Source organism: Dermacentor silvarum, chromosome 2, assembly GCF_013339745.2.
Source record: "Dermacentor silvarum isolate Dsil-2018 chromosome 2, BIME_Dsil_1.4, whole genome shotgun sequence".
Classification (NCBI taxonomy): domain Eukaryota; kingdom Metazoa; phylum Arthropoda; class Arachnida; order Ixodida; family Ixodidae; genus Dermacentor; species Dermacentor silvarum.
Window position 1 is genome coordinate 26,749,197 of NC_051155.1, and position 27,014 is coordinate 26,776,210.

A 27,014-nucleotide genomic window follows, 5' to 3' on the forward strand; every position below is an offset into this window, starting at 1 on the left:
ACCCTTACAGAAGCAACACGACGCAAGCGCACGCGCGCAGCGATACGCGACGCGCGAATAAATGCACTCGAGGCTCGCTTAAGCAATCTCGAGGAAACCATCATCGCGTCCATCAAGCGTACCATCCAGCATACCTTGGAGAGCGTTCACCTCAGACTGTCCAGATTAGAAGCCACGAACAGCACGATCGTACCCAGGGGCGGATCCAGGTTTTTTCTGAGTGGGGGGGGGGGGGGGGGTCAGCTTTTTACTATCATGATGATGATGATAGTAGCCTTTCATATTTACCGAAATTCGCCGTTTCCCCTCACAATAAACCCGCGTTTTGTACGTCTAGAGCAACACCTGTAGCCCACCGTGGTGGCTCAGTCAGCTCAGGCGTTGCGCTGCTGAGAACGAAATTGCGGCATCGAATCCCGGCCGCGGCGGCCGCATTTCGATGGAGGCGAAATGCAAAAACGCCCCTGTGCTTCCGTTATAGTGCACGTTAAAGAACTCCAGGTAGTCAAAATTAACCAGGAGCCTTCCACTTCGGCGTACCCCATAATTAGAACTGGTTTTGGCACGTAAAACCCCAGAACGAGTAAGAAGACCTGTAGCGAAGCCAGGCATCGGTTTCTCCGAGCTTATAGGAAAAGGACGTTACCCAATACAGCCATGTGCCTGGCGGCTATGCCTGATAATACAGGGCGTTCAAAGCTAAGATTTATGCTTTTCTTAAAATTAGGCATGGGGAGGCAAGCGAAGACCACCTTTCCAAATAAGTTATGTAGCCAGGGGGGCAAAAAGTGAGATGATAATAATCACTGTGAGCAGCCCAATTAACTAAAATTGAAGAATTATTTTTTGTCGACTGCACTAAGTGGCTGTGTTTGTATTGAAAACTTACAGGCAGTCGTGTTTCTTACTGCAGTGAATAAAAGGTTAATTATTCAATTTTAGTCAATTTGGCTGCTGAAAGCGATAATTATCATCTCACTTTGTCTCCCCCTGGCCACATAACTTATTTGCGCAGGTGGTCTTCACGTGCCTCCAAGTGCCTAATTTTAAGAAAACCATAATGCTTAATTTTGAACACCCGGTATATCTAACCTGTATTGTTTCTTGAAATAAATTTTGGGATGATCTGTTGCAGGTTCGTTATAAATGCGTAAGCACGGGTCCGTCTTTGGAGTTTTGTTGGGACACCTTGCTTTGCTTAAGGAGATTCTTTGTGTTCGGCTGAGACACCTTCGTTTGCTTTGGAGCTCCAACGCGGCCACCACTACGCTGGTTGTTTACGATATGCGAATCACCGCGTATGAAGACTTACGACGCCATCTACAAGAAGAACGATGTGGTGTAGTAGCCGAGAGCGCGAGCGAGCGTCTTCATGTTTTGTCTCCCACGCGACTCCATCCTTTTGTGGATGGAAAGCCGCCCCACATCCTTTTGTGGGGCGGCTTTCCTCTCGACTCCGCGGGTTCGAGATCCCTTTGCTCACTGTGACTTCGGTGAGACGTCCATCACCGCCGTCTCCACAGATGCCTACAATTTCGCTCCTCGTTCAAGAGCGTCAAAACCTACTGTGAACGCGCATCCCAGTTATCAGTTCCACGGCGGTTACTCACCCAGAGCACCTGCAGTTTCTCAAGAATAGGATGGCCGTGCCAGTTATCCAGTGAATGACAATTTCAGTGCGTCCCGTGAGCGTCCCATCTGCTTCCAGTGTGGTATTCGCGGACACGTCGCCAGATTTTGTCCTCATCGCCGTCGCACGTCACCACCGTCGTATGAGCAACCGCGCACGTTTTATCGGCGCAAGCAATCGCCACGGTGACGGGACACGCTGGCCTTCTGACTCCGATGGCAGGACAAACCACCAGGCGAATTACCGTAGCGACTCACCTAGCTTCTGTGTGGAGCTTGACGCCACCGCCTTCACGCCAGCGCAGGTCTCCATCTCCGCGACGACGTCTGACGTCACCACCGCCGGGAAACTAGGTGGCGTGACCAATGGAGGTGAGGTCGCCAGTCATCATCAGCTACACGCCCGTATGCCTCCGCCCGTCACCATGTGTCATAACAAGATTCGTGTTTTAGTGGACAATGTTGCTACGCTGGCCTTAGTGGACACAGGAGCGAGTGTCTCCGTTATCAGCCTGGATTTCAAAACCCAACTAGGCCGTAAAGTGATGTTTCTCTGGTATAACGCTAATGCATTTCGTGCTGTGAGTGGAGAGTTGCTCCGACCTATTGTAGTTTGCACCGCGAACGTTTATTTCTGTGATAACGTGTATCAAGCCCAATTTGCAGTGCTTGCTCAATCCACTCACAACGTAATTCTTGGCCTTGATTTCCTACAACAGTGCGGTACCACTGTTGACTACGGTACTGGCGAGCTTTTCCTCTCTCCTCTTGCCGACCAACCTGCTCCCTGTTCATGCACTTTCGCCGTCATTGAAGATCCTGTCTTACCGGCACGTTGCTTATCAGATTTCGAGTTGCTGCTTAAGGTGTCGACTCCGATACATTTGATGCAATAGTTGAGCCTGTGCCTTGGATGGTTGTGAAGAAAAGTGTGCTCATACCTCGATGCGCCCTCTCTGTGGCCTGAGGAACAACTACATTGTGGGTGTCAAATTTAGCTTCCCAGTCAGTTGTGCTACCCAGGGGTATGCGACTTGCCTCTTTTGAAGTGGATACCAGCCTCCGCATAGGTGCTTTACCTGATGACACGTCACACGAATCCCGAGAGCACGGGGCTGGCCCCGTTGTCCCTGAAGACTCGTTGCCTCTTCTAAAAATGATAAACAAGTCACTCTCTTCAGAGAAGCATCAAGGCTTGGTCAGCGTCCTTAGCAAGCATGCGTCATCATTTGATTTCGAGTAGAACGCTAGCAAAGTACGCGTTCCAGCTACGCGGGCTCGCCACACTATCGACACAGGTTCCACGCATCCCATAAGGCAGAAGCCTTACCACGTGTCCGCGTCAGAGCGCCAGATCATCGCTGAACAGGTCGACGACATGCTAGCCAAGGGCATCATCCAAGAATCCTCTAGCCCATGGGCTGCGCCGGTCATCCTCGTGAAAAAGAAAGATGGCTCCTGGAGGTTTTGTGTCGACTACCGGCGTCTCAATTTTGTGACGAAAAAGGATGCGTATCCACTTCCCCGGATCGATGACGTTGACGATTGGCTTCATTCCGCGTCCTACATTTCATCTGTGGACCTCCGATCAGGCTACTGGCAGGTACCCATGCATTCAGCTGACAAAGAGAAAACCGCTTTTGTGACACCAGACGGCTTGTTTGAATTCAACGTCATGCCGTTCGGTTTGGGCAACGCGCCTGCAACATTTGACCGATTTATGGACACGGTACTGCGCGGCCTGAAATGGGAGATTTGTTTGTGTTACCTTGATGACGTCGTCATTTTTGGCCACATTTTGCAGAGCACAACGATCGACTGGAGATTGTTTTGACGAATCGGCCTCGGCGCCGTCCTCGTGCAGCGCTTTGGTGACGCCGAGCATGCCATTGCATACGCCAGCCATTCGTTGAGCAAGGCCGAACAAAATTACACCGTCACTGAGCAAGAGTGTCTCGCTGTCGTCTTTGCAGTCCAGAAGTTCCGGCCATATCTCCACGGGCACCACTTCACGATCGTTACTCACCACCATTCACTATGTTGGTTAGTTGGTCTCCGCGACCCGTCTGTCTGCCTTGCTCGATGGGCGCTATGTTTACAGGAATTTGACTTTGCAGTCGGTTACAAGAGTGGCCGACATCATGCGGACGCCGATTGTCTTTCGAGGCTCCCTCTACAAACAAGTGAATGTGACGCCGACAATTTCGATGAGTTTCTGGCCGCCATCGACGACATTCTTTTTTCCGACCTGGCCACCTTCCGGAAAGAGCAGCGTGACGACCGCAGCCTGGATGCCCTCTTCGCCTCAGCTGCTCAGCCAACAGGTAACAATGGCTTTGTCATCCAAGATGGCCTGCTCTACAAGAAGAATCATGCGGCTGATGGTGCCCGCCTCCTCTTAGAGGTCCCTAAAAAATTGAGAACCCATGTGCTCCGTGCTATGCACGACGACTCATGCATAGAAAAAAAATATTGAGACTCAAGTTCTTCCACCGTATCTTCTATAATCAAACAGGCATTGATAGCCGCAACTACCTATCGGAGCCAACTTATGTCTCGAATCGACTCGACCACTCAAAGAAGGTGCGTGAATACAGCTGCAATACTAACCCTTTTGCTGAATCATTCTTTCCACATACGGTGAAAGACGGGAATTTGTTGCCGTAAGAATGTGTTTCAGTGTCTGATAATCATGATTGTTTTTCGCGCTTGTGTTTGTGACAATGCATTACTGCCTTAACTTTGTTTAAATTTTCTATTACGCTTGAAAATGTTGACTCATTGTATGTTCCACCTTGATGTTACTTTGCATTGTGTATTTATTCTTTATTTCTGTGAATGATTTAACATATCTTTATCTAACCGCTCCCCCTCCCCCCCCCCCCCCCTGCGATAATGCCTTCGAGGCGACGCAGGTATTCTGTAAATAAATAAATAAGCTATATCGCCTTAGTAGACGAACTCTACCTCATCCCGCTAAGGGACTTACTAAAGCAGAAGAGACTCGTCGGCGCAGGCTCCAAAATATGTCGTACGGTAGCCCGGCCGTGCTGGCAAAATAGATCCCGAACATTTTAACGCTACCTGTAAATTCTGTGGCGGTCGCGCTGACCTAGACCACATGGTTTGGTAGTGCCAAGCAAACAATCGCATAGAGCAAATTACGCAGCAGACGTGGGAGGGGTGGGAGGAGGCCTTGTCCAGCCCGGCTTTCGAGGACCAGCGGAGCCTCGTGGAGCGGGGGCGGGTGGCAGCCCTGTCCAATGGAGTCCCAGAATAGGGACCCACACGACCCTCTCCAGCAATAACTGATCCAACATATAACTTTCAATAAATGTTTTATTGATTCATTCATTCTATGCCGAGCGTTGTGGGCACACCCCGCTCCGGCATTGCTTTAGAAGTGCAAATCACCGAAGAAGGAGCGGAAGCACAGCGAGCGGTGTGTTGGACTGCCAATAACTCCGCTTCTACTGAACGCGGTGAAGACCTTTTTTTGCGGCATAGTATTTTTGAAATAGTTTAATTTAACTTCAAATGCATTTCTCGACTTCGATAAAACGTGGTTCAAGGCCCCTTTAAAGGCAAACCTTATCAAATTTGGGGCAGTGGTTGCTGAGAAAAAGGATTTCTCCTTTCCCATGTATTTAGATAGGAGCCGCCTATAACAAAAGCTTCCTCTTAACAGTACTTCCTCCTGACAGTACTCAGCCGATCATTAGCTGCTGCGTTGAGTGATTTTCATCTCAATGCACGGAGCATGCGCAATAAGATAGAATAATGAAATGCGTTGCTCAGTGAAGTGTGTTTACAGTTTCATGATTAAGTTTTACCAAAGCTTGGTTTACCAAACATAACGACGCACCCGATATTGCCAACTATGAGTGTACATCTTTGATACGCCATGAAAAACACAAACAAAAAAAGGAGGTGGCTTCCGATATATCTAAACGGGGTAACTTATCATTCTATAGTTGAATCTTGGATATTTAATACAGATATTGAATATCTAACCGTGTCCGGGGGTACAATTGTAATTGCCTTATAGATAGGTTGCCTATATACGCTGGACATTCACGGTGCTTAACATCCTACGTGAAGAAATAAAAGTAGACAGAGTCCGGAATGTTCTGAAAGAACGTAAATGGCGGAAAATTAAAGCAACAAAAGATCCGCCCGCAAGTAGGACTTGTTTCCGATTCATGCCTGTCACGAAACAACACGAGAGGCGGGGTTAACGCAAAAACAAGGGGTGAAGTCCACCGTTCCGCATCAACAAAAGGTTGCCAAGGCAACGAGCTCTGCTTGTGTTTTCTATATTATACTAAAAATGAAAGCTTACCTCCCCTAGGAAACAAATCGAAGCCGGTGATGCACTTCCGGTATAACATCGTGGGCATACCAGACGACTTAGTCGTGGTCAAATGCACACCATCGCGCTCCCTTCTTGGCTACGTCAGTCTTCAAAGCACCTTCAAATAATAATAATAAAACCTTGAGAAAATCACCCCCACTTCTATGGCGTTGCTATTTTTTATGCTTCCCTACTTTGCCGGATATTTGTAACGGTGACACGCGAAACTGTTTGGGATACAGCGGGACATGCCAATTTTTCGAATCGTACGGCTGTGCAAAAGTAGAACGGAGGAGCAAATGCTCAGAATTCCTTGGTGCGATTGTCATATTGTCACGTCACGCTCGGTTGCGCAAGCACAGGATTTCGATGAAAGGAAGCAAGAGGGATTGCTCGCGTAAGAGGATGGCATCATGAAAATCGTACAGCACTCAGAATGCTACGGCTATGAAATGTTGAAGGCGTTCAAGCATTTTGCCTCGAACCGCCGTTACAAGGTAAGAATCGCAATGAATTTGTTCCTCCGTCCGTTCGCTGATTTACACGCAGCACTCTGCCTCAGTAGAATCGTGCTGGTGCTTGCGGATTCGGAGCATCAGGTGCGTGGCGTTCGCAGGCCCAGAGAAACCTCTTTCGCGCAAAACTATGCCGATAACTGAAAAATGAAAGACAGCTAGGGCTCCATCTTGTTCGGGTGTGCTGTAGCGGGATGCCGGCCCATGTAGGGATGTGTGCTTTTCTAAAACGTCAGGGTAAAAGGTGTTGCACTGGTGGAAGGTCGGGAAAAAGTCGCAGTTATGAACTATAGGAAACAGACAAAAATGTATCACTTGGGCCCACTTGGGTGGAACAAAGAAGTTATTGGATATTTTAGCTCCTCTCTCATTTCCTTTATTATATGCTATTGTAGCCTCTCTGGCTTGGCCTAATCATCGGCTCGCAGCAATCTTAAGTAAAATAAATAAATAAATTCCAGGCTTTACGCGCCGAAACCGCAATTTCATTGTGAGGCACGCCATAGTGGGGACACTCCGCATTTATTTTCTCCTCATGGAAGCAGTAACGTAGCCTACACTTAAATGGAAGCACACGAGTGCTTTTGTATTCCGCCCCCGTAGAAATGCAGCCATCGTAGCCGGGATCGAACTCGCGACCTCGAGCTCAGCAGCGCAACGCCACAGCCACTGGGTTACCACGGCGAGGGCTTAGGATGTCCAACTATCACAAATTTAGCGGGACAGTCCCGACTTCTGAGTAAATGTTCCGTGTCGCGAATTCACCCAGTTGGAAGGGCCAACTTTACCTTTCTTTGCTGTTGTATAGCAAAGAATAAACTAGATTTCCTTTTATAATGCCGGACAGCTCAATCGCACATTCTTCCATTTTTGTGTCCTTTTGCATTGTCGTAATTAAACGTCAAGGCGGTTTCGTTTTCCTAATGATCCTAGTTCTGTTGCAGGACCTAGCTGTTCACAATACCTTTATCCGTATTAGTAGCCGTGTTAGTCAGGCAAGCAAACTGCACGTTTGTTGTTGTAAATCGGGACTGAAGAAAATGGCTAAAACTTGTTTTCAACTTTGTTGCAATTTAGAGTGGCACCTCCTGGCACGGATAGGGTCGGTTGCCGCCAGCCGGTCCCCTCGTCGTCCTGCCTGAAGAGGCTGCTCAAATTCGTAGTGTCGTTGAATGCTTTGATCCCGTTCCTGAGTGGATTTTGCATGTTGACGCTTATCTTTGTGTACCTGATTTTCTTACTTTCATTTGACTGCGTAGCATGTGTGCGTTTGTTTTTATGTATCTTCCTAAATGTAATGTAAACAACTTTTGATTGACATTACACATATTTCCATGCCATAAAAAAATAAGGGGTCACGGTAACGTTGACGTGATGTATCTGCACACCACGCTGCGGCCTAGGGTTCGATCCCCATCGGAACGTTTTTTTTTTTATCGCAGTGGAATTTCTTTCTTTTTTTTGTTGTCTCTGATAGTTCTCTTTTCTGGCACTGTCCCTTGCGTGGTCAAAATGTTTTCGTCACTGGAACCTCATAATGCCAATGACGGCAAGGAACGCGTCCTCATGTCACTTGACAGCCTCATTGAATGCAACGTTGGGTCATAGGTATAAGTGCGTTTATTGCACTGTTTCTACACGACGTTTATTCTACACGACATTTATTCCGGTGTTTTAGATGCGAAGCATCTTATGGTTGGGGCTATTTCACTCCCTCCCTCCCTCTATCCATCAATCCGCCGTGCGGCGTTCTCACCTCTACTGCGCATGCGCATCCCCCTCCTTACCTCTCTTCTCGGCATTCATGCGCATCCTCCTCCCCTCCTCTCATCTCCTTGTCTCATCTCCTCTCCTCTCGGCATTTCTCCTCTCCTCTCCGGATTGCGTAATGAATGGCAACACCTGCGGCTCCGCGCGCTATAATGCGAAGCCGTTTAGGTTAGAGGCTCGACTGTAGGCGCTGCATACTCCGCTGGTGGGCGCCACTGTAGCTCGCGGTGTAATGACTGCGCGCGCGCGCGCTCCACTCCTCTCATTCTCCTCCCGCAACGCCGCGATGAGTGCCACGGACAGCGCCAGTGTCAGCGCCGTGGATAGCGCCGCGGAGAAGAGGACTCGAGCCGCTGCCACGAAACGGCAGCGGCGACAGGTCGATCTGAAAACTAATGGGAACTTGAGTCGACCCCATGGCTGCTTCGCATACTACTCAGGGTTCCCCTACGGGAAGATGGTGTAATTTTTTTACATGTCCTGTGTAGCGCATGTAATATCGGCGCAATAAACTGATTTTAAACACCTGACCCGACGGTCAGATGAGTGTGGCAGTCCGGCAGAACTAAGGACGCACTGCTTCCTTTCGCCTAGGCTTCTCTGATGTAAGTGGCGGATAGGTTATCGCCGCGTCATCCAAGCTACCGCAGATAGAAAAAAGATACACGAGTAGAAGAAAGAAAACACGTTTCATACTCTCTGCCGATCCCAGCAGCATAGTGCAGGATATACATACAATTGTGAGGTGGGGTAAGAGGCAGTGATCATAGTTTAGTCAGGTCTGGGATTCCACTTATTTTGAAGAAATAGCAAAATTAGTCAAGAGGCAACAGGCCAACCTGGACGCAGTAAGGGAAAAACAGAATTCAGGCTGGAGCTCGCAAGCACATATGCAGGTCTAGAACAGGAAGATTAAAATAGCATAGCGTGAATGAACGAAACCGAAGCTAGGCTGATTTCAGAAGGAGCAATTGAAGTGGGAGGTAAGGCCAGGGCCGATATTTTGTAGCGATGCCTTTCCGATGCTAATGCCTTTTTGCGCTTGGTCAGCGGTCACAGCGACGGTACGCTCACGTTATCGACAGGGTCAGCCGGCCGTGAGCGGTGGATGATAAGACTAGTATAGAATAAAGCATAACGCATCACTACAAAATACCGGCCCAGTAGGTAAATTCTCCCATGTAACGAAGTACCTAATAAAGAAACGACAATTAATGAAACGGTCTAACTCAAGAGATCAGATAGAATTAGTTGAACTGTCAAAGCTGATAAGGAAGAAAGTAAGCGATATTTTAAGTTATAACGTCGGAAAGATAGCAGTAAAAAATTACGGCAGAACTCACCTCACAATCGAGGTGAGGAATGTCGAATGTCGAGGTGAGCAGTCGAGGAATGTAGCGACATTCCATATTCCAGAAATCCTGTTTATTTAACACGTGTTGTGGTAATCATGAGACTTTCGATGATTCAGCTATATGCCACACACTCCGATATCATTCCACTTTTCTATGGCCCTCGCTTGCCAGGGTTGCCATCAGCATAGAGGCTTCACGTCGACGGCATGACGACAATGAGATGTTGATTCCGAAACTACGACGATGGTATAACGGCGACAATGCAACGACGATGATGTGGGGACAATGACGGTGTGACGACGACGGTATGACGACAACGGGATGAAGAATGACGGCACTTGCACGACCAATACGCCATGACTTCGATGGTATGACACGTGATGCGTCTGCGTTTTGGTACGACAAGTAGCGTCTTTTTGATGACGGCGCAATGACCACAATGACATGACAACGACGGCATAATCACAACAGAATAACGCACAAAGAATAATGTCGATGGACCGAGGAAGGTGGTAGGACGATGACTACATGACCACAATATGATGAGGATACTGCAGCTATGACGGTGAAGCGACAGCCTGACGACAACGGCATGATGACGAATGCATGACGATCGACGACTTTATTACGACACAGTGATGACAATGGCAAGAGAATGGCATGAGGGGAATGGTAGGACGACGAGTGCATGATGACAATGGTGCGGCGATGACTGTTTCACAAAACCTGTATGACGACGATAGCTTGACAACGGCATGAAGAGTGTCGGATGACGTAGCTGGACTGACGATGATGGCACGACGGCATCACGACGACGGTCTGACATTGGAGGTATGACAGCGACTGACGATGACGGTATGACAAGGGCGCCATAATCACTATTGAACTAGGACGGTATGAACACGCTAGAATGGCGACGAAACATTGACGTCGATGGAACAACGAAGGTGGTATAAGGCAGTATGACAAGGCGATGACGTTGCTGAAATGATGGCAATGATAATACCACAGACCGACGGCGACAACATGAGACTGTGTGACGAAATCGGCATGATGGTAGTCGGTTGACAAAGGTGGAATGACGAGAATGCAATGACCACGACGGCACAAGACCCCGGACACATACCTATTGACCCAAACTATTTGGACTACTGGGTCGGAGTAGAAGGTGTGACGACGACGGCATGGCGAGAGACCGATGACGAAGCTGGATTGACGACGATTGAATGACCACGACGGCATCACTATGGCGGCGTGACAACGAATGCATAACGACGGTATGACGACAATACCACGACCACGAAGGCATCACGACCACGAGCGCACACCTACTGGCTATAGCTATTAGACAACTTAGCCGACGGGGTCGAGGTAGAAGGCGTGACAATCAGAGCATGGCGAGAGTAAGATCACGGGACTGGAATCACGACAATGGAACGACAACGATGGCAGCAGGACCAGGAGCACATACCTAGTTTCCAAAGCAGGTAGAAACTTGGCCCACTGGTTCATCGTAAGAGGCTAGATAGATAGATAGATAGATAGATAGATAGATAGATAGATAGATAGATAGATAGATAGACAAGGCCCAAAATGGTTGAAATAGACAAAGAATGCAATTCGCATTAAAATTTACGAACTTGTATCCAGTCTTAATATCCAGAACTGCATGCTTCGAAGAAGTATTGGAACTCTTACACTGGGACTGCGAAGGTTTAGGAGTGAGGATCAATGGCGAATATCTAGCAACCTTCGGTTTGCAGACGACATTGTCCTATTGAGCAACAATGGGGACGAATTACAACAAATGATTGAGGCCCTTAACCGAAAAAGTGTAAGATTGGGGTTAAAGATTATTATGCAGAAGACAAACGTAATGTTCAATACCCTGGCAAGGGAACAAGAATTCAGGATCGCCAGTTAACCTCTAGAGTATGTAAAGGAGTGCGTTTATCTAGGTCAATTACTTACAGGTGACTCTGATCATGAGAAGGAAATTTACAGAACAAAATTGGGTTGTAGTACATATGGCAGGCATTGCCAAATCCTGACTGGGAGGTTACCACTGTCATTGAAAAGGAAAATATACAATCATTGCATTCTACCGGTGCTAACATATGGGGCAGAAACTTGGAGGTTGACAAAGAAGTTCGAGAACAAGTTAAGGACTGCACAAAGAGCCATGGAACGAGAAATGTTAGGCATAACGCAAGAGACCGGTGTGGATCGGAGAGTAAACGGGGATAGCCGATATTATAGTTGACGTTAAGAGAAAGAAATAGAGCGGGGCAGGCCATGTAATGCGTAGGGTAGATAACCAGTGGACCATTAAATTTACAGAATGGGGGCCAAGAGAAGCGAAGCGCACTCGAGGACTGCAGAAAACTAGGCGGGCTGATGAAGTTAGGATATTTGCAGGCGCAAGTTTGAATCAGCTAGCGCAAGACAGGGGTAATTGGCGATCACAGGGAGAGGCCTTCATCTTGCAGTGGACATAAATATAGGCTGATGGTGATGATGATGATGATCCAGTCCACGTACTTGCGTAGCAATCTGACAGTTTACCGCAACACTCACAAAACGACCGATTTGCTGTAGTTATTACTTGTATTATTAAGCTGACTACTAACAGTTCAGCTTTCTGTCGCAATATTTTTGAAATTCTGGCGTTTCTAAAAATCAGTTCTTGTGCGCTTTACGTCCGTTTTACTTTACTTTTTATCTATAACGTAATGAGCACAAACAGTTGTTGCACATTTTGTTAGAAAAGCGAGCCCTCCGCTGTGTTGGCCCTAATTATCATCGATGTCAACTACTGTACATGTATTCTCGATCTCGTTCGCGCAGAACCCCACCGATACAGCATTCACTACTTTAACAAAGACGAAGTAGCATCAAAACGGAAATGTGTATGTTGTCCTGACAAGGCAAAATTGCTGTTTTGACGTATGCAGAATTACGACGTGGCATACAACGCCGTAACACGCGCTACCAATTTCTCAGTTTTAGCGCCCAGCTCTTGTGCGCCCGTTCCTGCGTTGAGGGTCGGCGTTGTTATACCTCGTAACTGAGCCAACGAGCCCAGCGAAAAGTGAAAGCGAACGCGGAGCGCAGCGTGAGATGAAGGAAGAGCACGCGAGGAGAAATGTGGAGGAGGAGGCTACAGGACAGCTGCGATCGTCCTGTCCACTTCGTTCTCGTGTCTCGTTTTAGCGCAGTTATAATTTTCTTAAGTGAAAGCATGAGGCGGATAGTGGAGGAGGGGCGTAGGGTAACCGGCCTGCGCATGCGCTAAGTTGCCGGCGGCCACAGCATTCCGCACCCGCGCGGGCGATCTGCGCTTGGGAGTGGGGGCAGGGTGGCGTGAGGTTGGGAGGGCTACGTTCGTCCGCGGCGTCAGAGCGGAGGTCTGTATGCGGCGGCTGCTGTAAATCGCGCTTCGAGCCCACGCGTCACGCACGCGCTGCCTCTCGCGATCTCCCGATTAGCGCGGCAGTCACGCTACACTTCGCTCCGTTTGCAATGTACAGCACGAGACAGATTGCCCGCGCCAGCTACGCTACTCACAGCGTTCTCATCCTAATATAAACCGTCTAAGTATATAATCATAATACAAAATATTGACACCCGAAATGAAAACCCCTATAGAACTGCACTCAAATTTTGCCTTACGGAGTATCGTAATCGGTAGTGAAATTTTCCTTAGTGGTCTGCATAGCGGTGAGATAAAAGCGCTCTCCCGAAGAAGCATTAAGAAATGCCTTGAGCGACAGTGCAAACGGTAAGACGAGGGTGACTCGCACCTGTTCGGGAACGCAAACTGAAATCTGCTTGAAGCGCGGACAGCGTACCTAACTGTTACGTTTCCTGTTTTGGCTAGCTGATGATTCAGTAAATTTATCGATTGCAGTTTCCACTTCTACATCTTCATAATTGAGAAATGCTGCAACACGAACATATTTCCGCCAATCACATAGTTAGTCGATTCCGAAGCGTAATTCCAGCACTGCTCTATTTGCGACAAGCCATAGCATCGCATCAAGTAACACCGAATGGAATGTGTTTTTTTTTTTTTTTTGCTGTGAAAGCGCACATAAACGCTATGGAAGCAGATGCGGCATTTACAGCTATGATGAGTACACCGACAGCAAGCTGCAGTACAAGAAACACAGAATAGGCGTTGACACGAGCAAAGGACGTTTTTGGCTGTTCGGTGTGCTTACGCTCAAGGATCCTAGCGTGAAACACGACGAAACCAACCAGAAACCTCGGATGTACTTGTATCAAAACACTGCGAGATCCATCTAACGTACCCTTAAAGAAAGTTGAAGGGAGGCATCGAACGCACCTTTAGTCACAACCTGTAAAAAATATAGTATATTCAGTATGACAGAAAAAAAAGTTTAACAAATATTTGAGGTGAAAATCTTTTTTTTTATTTTACAAACTTGAGGGCCATCTGAACTTTCTGAAATATAGCCAAGCCAGGTGGGATAAACCAATTTGTCAAAAATCGGGTATTTTACTTATTGTCACAAGACAACTTATCATAGTTGGCAGACATGGTTTATTTTATTAAAAAACAATTTAGGCACCGCTTTGTTAGTTTTGTTTCTGTAATAGGCTCCTAGAAGTGACAAAGATGTAGTATATTCTTGGAGGCTATATTCCAAAAATTGGTTTTTACGAAAACCTGCAAAATTCTTTCAGACGAATGTCCACAAAGCATGTTATCTTAGAAAATTTAATTTTTGCACAATTGTCACGCAACAGCTCCGCAAAACCACGCAGACTTGGAAAACTCAGCAGTTTGGCCTATATGTATGAGTCCACCGAAGAATGCAGCGCTTCGCTTTAAAATCCCTGCATGTACCGGCCGTCATAGCGAAGTACCTGAGCTATTTCTCCAAGAAGCTTTACAACGGAGAATTTTCTTTTAAAGAAGAAAAACATTATTCAGCCATTCCAGTCTACGAAGGCGGATGACCAGCGAAGCTCTTTAGCGCACGACGGAACTTTGAACAAAGGTACGAACATATTTATTGTCCTGATCGGTGGTCATCGTGACGATAGGTACGCACACACACATTCGCGTATCACCTCTTTTATTAAATCTGTCCGTCAGGTAAGACGGACATACCACCTTAAGCAATGGTTATACCCCGTGAACGCGGCCTCCTCATTGCGAAGACAGAAGTGAAATTCTACGCTGGAATGATGAGCGACAACGGAACCAGCTGTGGAAGAAAGCGACGAACGCTTGAGCAGTGGCACGAGCGCGTTCGCCCGGTTGCGCCGAGGAGCGCCAACCCTTTCCCCTTGATCGCCTTATCAGGTGCACACTTCGTCACGCACTATGTCATACAATCACTGAGACACATCGTTCTAGACACAGGTGGCCGTTAAACCTACCTCCGACGCAAGTGTGCAATATGCGTTTGCTTTTGTTGTTCACTCTTTAACTCTCACTTTTTAGGGGAGAGTTTTAGGAGAGAGTTTTTCCGTGCGGACGCAATGAAATCCCGGATCCTAGCCATAAACAGCTTCGCTGTAAAAATGTAGTTCGCACCCACATCGCATAATTGCGTTCTTAGTTGGGCTTCACTGCACAATTTATGGCTGGAAATACAAACCAGACGGACGTACACATTCAATGTACGCGGTTCTGCAGCACTATAATGTGGTTGGAAATCCATACTGGGTGTTTCAGCGAACACTTTCTCGAGTTTTTAAAGCGTGCGTGGGGCAGATAACACAATTCTAGTTTATGAATAAGTAGACTATAGTTGAAGAGGCGGGCATTACTTGCACAAAAAAATGGAAATGCATAATTAACAATGGTACACTAATTACGTTTTTAACTACTGACCTTATGGCCCACATGCTATTTACAAATTCGAGTCGTGGAGTTCGCAAGGTGGATGCACTTGGGACGAATTCTCAGGATGACACCAGTTTAGAGATACTAATACCCGAACTGTGCGGAGAAATGCATTGGCGTTCCAGTTCCTTTTCTGCTTCAATGCATAAAACGTCGTTTTCTTTAAAATGTAATTGGAACTCCTATGCATTTCTTCGCAAAGTTCGGGAATTATTACCTCGAAACTGGTGTCATCCCGAGAATTGGCTCCAAGTGGACCCGCCTTGCGGACACCATGGCTAGAATTTGTAAATTGCATTATGGGCCGTAAGATAATTAGTTAAAAGCTTAATCACTGAATTTTTAGTAATTAGTTGATTATGCGTTTAAGTTTTTTTTTTTTGTGCAAGTAATGTCCGCCTCTTCGAGTAGACCAGCTCATGTTTTAGAGTTGTGCTATCTGCCACAGGCAACATTTAAAAAGTTTTGAAAGTGTTCGCTGAAACACCCTGTATATAGTTTCTGTTTCCAGAACAAATGTTTAATATTGCGATAGCAATTATATGGACACTCAAAAGCAGATTTCTGCCGTCGGCGTCGCCGTCGCCGTCGCCGTGAGGTTCCGTATGACGTCATTTGGAGAAGAAATCGTCGTCGCGCGCCGAACGCTGTATGTGCGAGTGAAAGGGCGCGAGGGGCGCGTCTTTCACGGGGAGTGAACGCACGGCGGAGAACAAACGCGCGTTCTGCGCCGTGCTCGCTTAAGGGCTGCAGAAGTAGGCGTCTCTGTTCTCCTTCACAATCACCATGTATGTAGAGCAAACGCGCCTTCTTCCGACGAGCGAGAGGCCGTGGGGGAGGGGGAGGGAAGGGAGGCGATGCTTAAGCTGCGGCACGCCGTGCCTATTTATATCAGAGACTCCGGCAACAGTCACCAACGCCGCACGCATTTTGAGCGAACGCGGGCAAAACGCCGATGGCGTCGACAACAGTTCTGCGTTTTGCCGATGCTGCTGCATGTCCCAGTTTATACAGCTGATAAAGCTAATATCATTACTCCGTATAGCTCTCTACAAGTTTGCTATCGCAATTGATGCTTCACCTTTCAGGTGAAACTGCGACAACTTTTTATACAATGTCTCACCGGGTTAGCTCACGCGCTAACCCGCCAAAACTGGCACAGTGCATGTGATGGAATGTACACATGGCTAAACATGGCGAATACTTAGATGTCTGCTCAATCCCGAGAACAGTAAAAGTACGCAGAGGCGTAATCTCAGCAAAATAATCCACAATTACCCGGGATCAGACACACACCTAATAAACGAACTGAAGAATGTATACATCGGAAACCATTTCAAAATGTCCTTACCCGCATACACGGGAGATTCAAACCCAATAATCGACGAACCGATCACGGAAGCGGAAGTCCGCGAGACCATATACGGTCTTGGAACGCGCTCCGCTCCGGTTCCGGGACGGCGTAACAAGCAAAACTACATGGAACATGGACGATGACTCCATAGAAGCACTAAGTATCTCAATAAGTGTTGGGAGACTGGCCACATCCCTCAACAGTGTAAGGAAGCTAAAATTGTCATGATACCAAGGCTGAGCAAGAGGTTGCAGCTGCAGAACATAAGACCCATCTCGCTCACCTCCTGCCTAGGCAAACTTCTGGAACGCATCATCCTTACTCGCCTAAACAAACACATGGAAGCGCACGACCTGTACCCTCACACGATGATTGGATTCAGGCACAAGCTTTCCACGCAGGACATTATGCTTCAAATTAAACACCAAATAATGGTAGTGGTAGTGGCCTAGTGGTAGAGCGCCCGCCTCGGCTGCGGGAGGCTGTGGGTTCGATTCCCACCGCCGCCGGGCACCCACTGGTTCAAAAGGGTACAAGCGTACCCCGGCCTGGCGTTCGGCTTCCTTCAGGGGTGATATGCTTGGGAAAGGAGCCTGCGCCCTGAATTCCCGTCGAAACCAACGTGAGCACGGAAAAAAAGTGGTGTCTTGGCCGCTCCCATGGCGGTAATTTCCCATGTGGCGCCCCAAGCACCTATTGAGGTGGGGGCACCTTCGGGTTGAGGTCAAACACCCCCTTTCCAAGCGTTCAGGTCCCATAATGGCCGAGCACCAGGCCGGGAGCGCGCTTGTACCTATTTTATCGGTAGGTACTCGGCGGCAGCACTTGCCTCCCACAGCCCCGGCAGATGCTCGTCTACAAGGTCGTCTGTCGTTGGACAAGAGGCGCCCAGAGACAACAGCTGAAATCTCTATTGGGCCCTCTTTCGAGATGTGGACCCCCACGACAGCCGAGCACCAGGCCAGGGGACATCTCTACCCATGAGAAAAACCGGTGGGTTCCCGGCGGCACCGGGATTTGAACTCGGCACCTCCCGCGTACGAGGCGGATGCTCTACCGCTAGGCCATCGCTGCGGTAGCTGTGATCACCGCATAGACGGTGATCACAGCTCAGAACTTGATAACCAGGCCATTCTTGGTCTTTGATCTAACCAAAGCCTTCGACAATGTTCATCACGAAGCCATCCTATCCCAGCTAAACAAACTAGGATTGGCTCCAGAACACACAATTATATCAAAGACTTTCTTACCGACAGAACAGCCACACTCACCGTCGGTGGGGTAACCTCGGAAAAAATTTCCCTGGGGAATCGAGGGACACCCCATGGCTCGGCTCTGTCTCCCTACCTCTTCAATATGGTCATGCTAGGATTGCCAAGCAAGCTAGCTAAAATCCCTAAACTACAGCATAGCTTATATGCAGACGACGTGACACTCTGGGTAACCGGAGGGAGTGACGGAGAAATCCAAGAAACTTTGCAGAGCGCGATAGAAGTTGACACGGAATACGTAACACCTAAAGGACTTTCCTGCTCCTCGCAATAGTCAGAGTTACTTGTGTATAGACCCACGTGCAGAGGCAGGAAAACTGTCACCCCACCACCTCAAATCATGCTCAAAGCTAACGACCAGGACATCCCAATAGCACCGAGCATCAGGATCCTTGGACTCAGAATACAGGCCAATGGACAAAACAACGAAGTGATAAAGGCACTAGACTCGCACGTGCATCAAACAACAACTCATTTCACGCATCGCCGACAGACACCCCGGCATGAAAGAAACTAATCTACTCAGATTGGTACAGGCTTTTGTCATAAGCAGAATAGTGTACGCTACCCCATTCCTGCAACTAAAGATTGATTAACGCTCCCAAATTAACCTCATGATCAAGAAAGCATACAAGCAGGCTCCACACCTCCCAATTCTGACCGCAAATGAAAAGTTTGAGGCTCTAGGAGTACACAATACTCTAGACCAGCTCATAGAGGCTCAAGGAATTGCCCAACTGGAGAGGCTCTCGCGTTCTCCGACGGAGCAACACATTCTCCAATCACCCAGGATTACATACAACACCCAATTCTGACCAAAGCGGGACATTCCCACAGAGTTAAGAGAACACATGCACGTCCCACCATTACCAACCGGCGGAGCGCAGGCATGAAAGAGCCAAATCCTTACAAAAATGCCTTTAAAACTCTAAAGACGTGGCCCATGTAGACGCTGCCGAGTATCGGGACTGAGACGCTATGACTGCGGGTTTATTAGACCAGCAAAATCACATCATCGCTGCAAGCTCAGTTAATACAACCTCGCCGAAAGTCGGGGAGGAAGTCACAATCGCCTTGGCGTACGCTTCCTTCGCAGCCAAATTCATAGTCAGCCACTCGAAGACAGCTATACGAAATTTCGCGAAAGGGCGCATTTGGACCTGAAGCCCTCAAAATTCTGGCCAGGGTACCCGCAACCCGCCGCAGATCAACGCAACTCATTTGGGCACCGCCCCACTCCGGTCTTCCGGGACGAAGATGCTCACAGTACGGCCCGAGAACTGGCCATCCGCGGTCGCACGACAACCTCTTGCGATGAGCAGTTTGAATCCCTCCGCCATTCAGGCAGGGACCGGATGGTATCCTACAAGGACATTCTACAATTCTACCGCCAGGGCAGCGGGCATTAGCCTGCCGCGCCCAAACATTTAGCTAAAACGCAGTCAGTTACCTGACGCCTCTTACAGACGCACACTTTCCCAAACTCAGTGACGTACAGTCACCTCTATTCCGGGCTATATACAGCAGATTGTAAATAATGCGCAGGTAGAGCCGATCTTCACCAGATCACGTGGGCATGTCCCCTGATAAGGACCAGAACACGCACTAGCTTATTGCCTCCCCTTCCCATTACTACCCTAGAGCAGTGGGAGACTGCACTGCACAGCTCAAACCTGGATGTACAACTCCGGGTCTTCCAGATGGCCGAAGACGCCACCAAAGTGCAAGGCCTGGCTGCCGCCTGAGCAAGAAGAGGACGGGCCCTCCCACTGCTCTCCTCCCTTAAGTCCATCTTGGACAAAATAAAGTTTATACTACTAATAATACTACTATACAATGTGTTTCAGAAAATTCGTTCTAAATTGCTTGAAGATATGGTAGATACGATAAAAAAGTGATTTTGTCGGCACCGCTTTTATCACAAGGCACACACATAAAATGGCTCGGACTACTAATTAAGCAAGCAATTTTAAGGAGGAACAAACATTTTGAATTTACATTTCGCCTGCATGGGTTATCTCTAACTGCGCCAGCAGTTCTAGCACCCCGTTGGCGCGTCTTCGCCGAGTTTGAGCCACGGGAACTTCAATATAGAAATTACAAATTTATTAGAGAAGCAAAATGACTACATTACTAGATATTGAAAATTGTTTATTGCTTCTTTCGTTTTATTTATTCCTTTCCGTTATTAAATCACTGAATTCATTTTACCACACTTTTCCTTCACGCAATATCTTTTTATCTCTCAGTCATACTCTAAAATTCTCAAATTCAATTATTTTTTATAATATTACTCACACAAAAAACACTTCTGAAACCACCTGCTTCTCGGCGAAGACGCCGTAGTAGGTAAGAGCCCATGTTTGAAAACAAAACAACCAAAACAAATTACACAAAGCAGACGAAAATATAAGCACTTTCTTTCGCATTTCATTTTCCCAGGCAAGACATAAGCTGCAAACGACGCTTTTGACCCACGTAGCGACAGATTCAAGTGCGAACTTGGAGAACATATGGTAAGCTTTTATTTAGGCATCGTGCAGAACAAACGGCCGATGCACTGACGTGTTGCACAGTCCTACGACACCCAAATGGAACACGGTAACACCGGTGCACCTCGGTGGCGTCAGCTAGATGCCCGCATGTGGGTCATAAGTCGTGCACATTCACACGCGCTCCGATGGCAGTGTTCATCATCTGAGCTCTGGCGACGCAGTGTGGCACTTGCTACCGTGGAACTGGCCGATGCAGGCCGCGTACGCTATGGCGTGAGGGATGTATGTCTGGTCGTGCACCCCGCTGAACAAGTGCGCCCAGGGCCCGATGGCGAACACAGCCACGTCCTCGCCGCCGTGTGTCTCGAGCCGCTTGGGGAATGCCGCCTGCTGCGTGTAGTTCATCGACGCTGAGAGAGAAAGAAAACAGAAACACATGGGGTGATCAACGGTGCGGACAAGTCAAAATTTCGCCCTGTGGGAGGGTCAACACCGCTCCAACAAAGCAAATGAGAGCTGCTGAAGCAGGCAAGGTGGAATTAAGGTACATGAAAAGAAAAAAAAGAATGCGCGGAAGTATTTATTTCGGCGAAATTCTTTCTGACAAATCCGCATAGCCTTTCTTTGTAGCCACGTGCTTCAACCGGGTGAATGACAATTTTCCCTTTTAAAGCTCTGTATTACATATTCTGGCATTGTCTCCGAAAAGAAGGGCAATTTCACCTCATTCTTCTTCCCTAGTTCCGAATGAACCAGTAAACAGCCCGCAGTGTGGCTAGGCCACATGGAATGATGAGAGGAAAATGATAGTGAAGCGAAGCAAAAGCATCATGTCTTGGTGTGGAAGCAATAATACCTCCTCACTGAATGCTCACACTATAGGCTGAAAGACTCTGTAAGCACATGTACGCAACCCAATACCGTACACCGATAATATTACAGATGAGCAACAAAAACAAGACAATAAATTATACCATAGCACCACCATGCATGTTCATACCCTGTAAACATTCCTTCTTTTATTTTTCGGGTGATAGCTGCCACACAACCTTTCCTAGTGCATTCTCAGCGAAGCGGTTATGTTTCGTTCACTGAATGACCCGTATGAAAACTAGCTTCGACACATGTCTAACTTTTTTTTGCCTCCCATGATGTGCTCTTTCGAGCTGTGTGCATACACGCTACTAGTGCTGTTATTTTAACGCCAACATGCTGTGATAATTAATCCTTGCGGTAGCTTCCGCATTTCTCAAAATAATGTCTTCCTTGGCGAGTTACCAGATTTCCGTATCGTGTGTCTGATTATAACCTGTTTCTAGCTTCTTTCGTGGATCCATCCGAAAGATAGTGGAGTCTAAATACGGGGTTCCTTTTTTTTAAACCGTGCAAAAAAATTTTTAAGCCTGAGGCAGATATCGAAGTTCTAGTCCTTGAACTAGATTACTCGAAGCGGCGGACATCACTCGCTCAAAAAATGGAAATGCCTAATCAACTAATTTGCAACAATTTACTTTCTTACTTTTTTTAATTTACGGCTCTTAATGCAAAAACTGATGTAGCCGGTGAATTTGCAAGGCATATCCACTTAGAACGGCTTTTATGAATTGCAAGGGTTTCGAGATGCAAAGCATACCAAGTTGCTCCTGAGTGCGTGCCACACAGCATGTGCAACTGGGGTGAGAGAAATTTATTTACAGAAAGGCAGAGAGGTCGGCCTGAGCTGTAACTTGCTCTGGCCTGCTACTCTACACTGGGGAGAAGGGACGGGGAGGAAAAGGGCTGATGGATGATAATGATAAGAGGAGGAGGTGTGCATGTACAATTTTACAACGTTGTGGCATCTCTAAAGCCGTGCGTCTAGCCCAGTGGCTTGTAGAAAGACTAAAGCGGCACTGTTAATCAGGGCTGCGCTGTTTGCATTGGGCCAAGGACCTAAAAGAAACTCGTCTGATAGGGGCCTCTTATGGACTTCTGCAATCGAAGAGACCAGTTTCTGTCGTTCTTGCGCGTACGCGGGACAAACGCAAAATATATGGTCAAGTGCTTCTGGTACCTGGCAGTATTCACAATTGGGGCTAATGCCACTGACACCAATCATATGTCTGTAACGATTCGTGAATGCGACACCAAGGCGTATCCGGTGCACGATGCTTGATTGGCTTCTTCTGAGCTTGTGAGGAATGCGGTATGTCATTTCTGGGCCCCATTTATGCACTCGCTTGTGTTGATGATCTGGCTGGGTCCAGTGCTGCAACGTACAATTGCGTGTTACGCAACGAAGTAGGGCATTTGTGTCTGTCCGTGAGAATGGAATGCGTACTTCAGTCGCATTATTTTAAGCAGCTTTCGCTTCAGCGTCTGCCTGCTCGTTCCCTATCACACCACAGTGCTAAGGTATTCATTGAAAGGTGATAATATGGCGATTTCTATTTGCCAGGTCGAGAAGCTCTGCGATTTCTATAGCAATTGAATAATATGGGCCCCGCCTGAGAACACAGTCAATGGTTTGAAGAGCTGGTTTGGAATCACAGAATATCGTCCATGCGCGAGGAGGCTCCTTGGAGAGAAATCGAAGTGCCTCCCAGATAGCAGCAAGTTCTGCGGCAGTTGATGTAGGCTCTCAAAATATTTAATACTGCCCATGTATCCCATTTTAACCCCTAACTCGCCCAGGAAAACATTGTCTTTCATCGACTTCGACTAGGCGTTCAATTGCCTTTTAACTCCTTGTTTCCCCCCCCCCTTTTTTTTGAGTGACGCTTACTGTGAGACTGGTTGAAGAGGACCGTAATCCGCTTCATGAACTACGCCTTCTAAATTTAACGAAAATTCGTGAACTCATATAGGAAGGAATGTTTCGCCCGCCGAAAGTGATGCATGGAAAATATTTCTGTCACTCGTGCTTTGGAACTTTGTGGAGTATTTAACGGCTCATGAACTGCCAGGTGTACCAAGATGAACTCTGGTGGTTTGTAAAGCCTGAATTAGGTAAAACACGCTGAAGAAATTTCATAGTTGTATGCGTTCCTACGGTCGCCGTAGCAAACTATCAAATTCTTGCCAATTAAGTGTGTTGTTCGATGCTTTCAATGGTGCTAAAATAACTTCAAAGAATGAAAGTTTGCAGTTGGTATTGCATTCGAGCCTATTACTGCATAAAAAAAGGACAGTACCAAGACGCAGAAAAAGCACAGTCAAAGGCAAAGCGACTAAAATGTTTGATTACTAGCCGCATTAAGAAAGCACTTCGTACGAATAATACGTTGGCCTCAGGAAACACGTCCCAGACACGTCAAATTTGCAATGCATTGAGAGAGCCGTTGAAAATCTTCAAATTTCCGTCGGATTTAACAAAATGACGCTTGAAGTACTCAAATATTTTTTTCAGTTGTTGCAAACAAGCAAACACCTGAAAATTTCTGCTTGAAACTTTGTACACGTACACGGGAGACCCTCTACGCTTGGACTCAACCGTTTAAAGTCCCTTTATAAGGTCACAAGCATTGAGGTGACAGCGTGACTTGCAAAATTTGTGCGTTAAACGCCGCCAACACGAGCCGAATAGTTTGGCCCCGTCGCAACGACTTTGCGACGAGGGTGCGTTAAAATTCTACGAACACGATGAGTGCCTTCTATCGCAATTTTACAGGACATTATCCGTCGTCTGTCTGTATGACCCTAACTCTTACAGAAAAGGCAGAATTTTATGCACCTTCATGCACAGAAAATATTGCATAAACACACCAAAAGTTGGCTATAAGAAACATTTGACGCCTTTAGCACCATACAAATACGTTATTAGGTGTTTAAAACTTCCAAACATAACAAATTTACAAGAAATTGCATTATTTACCTGTCCCCACAACTTTACCTACGTTAATCTAACCCGCGTAAGGATTCAACCAAAGGCAACTACATTAGAAAAATCTTCTTAGGTGAACCAGGCGTTCTCCATATTCTACCATGGCAGTTCGGTTGAAGCAGAGGGCTGCACGTCTTATTCGTGGATGGATCGGAAGAGATCAAAGGAAAGCCGCCGAACGACAGCTTCGAAATGCGACTCGCAGGATTAACATGTAGCCTCACTGGTCATCGAATGCAACGCCGTCAGGGTCTTTAATCAGTGCGTGTGAAGCTCAACGTTTGTCGTATGGTCAGGATGTCTAATCGTGCAACCTGACCGTGCATCATGCAACCTATTCGAATAAAACGTTGTGTCCTCCTCACCTCGCTTCATTTCACGCTCTGTCGTTGTGCAACTCGATTGCGCTCACTCAAGGCTCTCACCATAAAACATCTGTTGCGGATTATGCACAAATAGTCCTGTCTTATTTTTTTTGCAAAAAAAGGAAGAAAAACACTCCGAGACCATAACAAGAGGTGAGTTGGAAGCCACGAATATTTAGTTACAGAAAAACTTTGCTTCAATGGAAATATTATTATGGTTCTGCAAGGGAGCAGACATCGGCATCTCTCTTTTCGCGTTACTTCCTACTCTACAAGCCGCCCTGCCGCCCTGTGTGTATATGCTTGGGTTCGCAGTCCATAAAATGCACTCCATAGAGCTCCAAGAATACGCGGAACTTGAAGCAAAATTCAGAAACTGGCATGGTTCAAGAAAATAGGCGTACGTCGCTTGAGGCTTGCGTCTCGTGAAGACGCTAACTATTTTTGTCACGGCTCGTGAATTATCAATTGCAAATTGTCAAATTGTTGCTACTCCTGCAAAATTAAGACTAGACTAGACTTAACTGACGGGCATGTGGCAAAGAAGGAAAAGCTACGAAGGCAAAGCGCCCACAAGCAAGAGCGCTCCTGAAAAAGCTCCAAATTCTCATTCGCGCGAGTTTAAGCTGCGGAGAAGAAAGCAAACATCTCATTTGTAACACCGAAATCGGACAGAATACTGAACTGAGTGCTAAATTTCACGTATGTTTCTGCTTTTCTCTTCTGCGTTTGGGTGAATGCGAAACCATCGCACGTGGAAGCTACGCTGATTCAGTATCTGTTTGAAAATCCGAAATCGCTGTCAAGCTCTGCCGGACTACTTGGCGCAGTAACACCTGTGCAGAACGTAGGCTCCGGCCCTTTAGCACCCGTCATTACCACTTAAGGTTGAACGCGAGTATAGACGGGATATTTAGTGTCCTGTCTAAACTTCTCCTTCCCGTCTTCTTTTGTTGCCTTTCTTTTGTACCTTAAACCCAGCCTCACCTGTCTGGTTTCTTAAATGCTTTATGAACCACGACAAACAACGTGCCAGCAGTTGAATACTCCTACGTATACGCAAACCAAAATCAGATGGGCAGGAAAAATGACAGTATTCAAAAGCGTAATGGGGATAACAAGGTGCTGACTCTCAGAAAATACAGTATATGCCTACAAAAAGGCATAAAGGAGAGCAGAATACAGGATAGTACTGTCTAGTGCTGTTCGCTCCAGCCAGAATAAAAATATGACACGTGACTTACAGGTTTCGCGTTCTGTCATGTTGCTCCTGTCCACGGCGACGCTCGGGCCATTACCGTAGGCAATCATGGTGAACGGCTGCTGGTCGACGTCAGATAAACCAGCGACTCCTGCACGAAGGCCACAGAAACAACTGTACGGTCCGTCTAACTTTCAAATTCAATTAGGGCCGTGAACTCGCATCAGTGCCTAAATATGAAATAAATATTGCCCCAGTCCTGAAGAGTGGCAGTGTAAACGACGTAACAACGAAGCAGAACAATGAAATTGCGTGAACTACGATGCGACGTGCGCCACACCCTGCATCCATGCCGAATAGAATGAACACGGGAGCGTTAACACTCATGATCCAAATGAGAGAAAGGTACTCTGTAAACCACAAACATCTCTTCAACGTCTTTAATTGATCCAAACGTCAACTTCTTGAGGTCCCCGGCCAAGACATCTAAAATAAATTTGTTGTGTTTTCACATATGAAGAAACCCACGGTGAAAAACACAACTTATTTTAGATGTTTTGACCGGAGACCTCAAGAAGTTGACGTTTGGATTAATTAAAGACGTTGAAGAGATGTTTGTGGTTTACAGAGTCTCTCTCCCTCTCTCTCTCTCTCTCTATATATATATATATATATATATATATATATAACATGACTTCTAACGTGTGATGTAAGTACTTGGCAAATAGCACTTTTTCGGACTACCCATGAATCATTGTCCGCCAAGGGGTCCTTATGACAGAATTATGTTTTCTCACTCGTTCCAATTATAGTCCGAACAATCATGTCTGCATCTCATACATCTACTCTGTTATTTTGTGATTCAATTTACTTTTGGAACGTTCGATAATGGAAAAAGCTACTGATTTCAGGCTGATGGTTCAGAAGAATGAGTACTCTGCACGTCCTCGTGGAGGGCGGGC

The 27,014-nt window shown here is 47.0% G+C and overlaps 1 protein-coding gene across 1 annotated transcript in view; it reads right to left on the minus strand.

The window, feature by feature from the left end:
• Nucleotides 1-20,635: 20,635 nt before the first annotated feature.
• The window catches only part of LOC119441372 (alkaline phosphatase), an 84,389-nt gene continuing 78,010 nt past the window's right edge, over nt 20,636-27,014 (minus strand). Inside the window, exons 7-8 of the mRNA XM_037705984.2 lie at nt 26,096-26,203; nt 20,636-21,034 (exon numbers count right to left, since the gene is read on the minus strand). Coding sequence (XP_037561912.1) covers nt 20,823-21,034; nt 26,096-26,203 — 320 coding nt within the window. The 3' untranslated portion in view covers nt 20,636-20,822. The remainder of the gene's footprint in view (nt 21,035-26,095; nt 26,204-27,014) is intronic.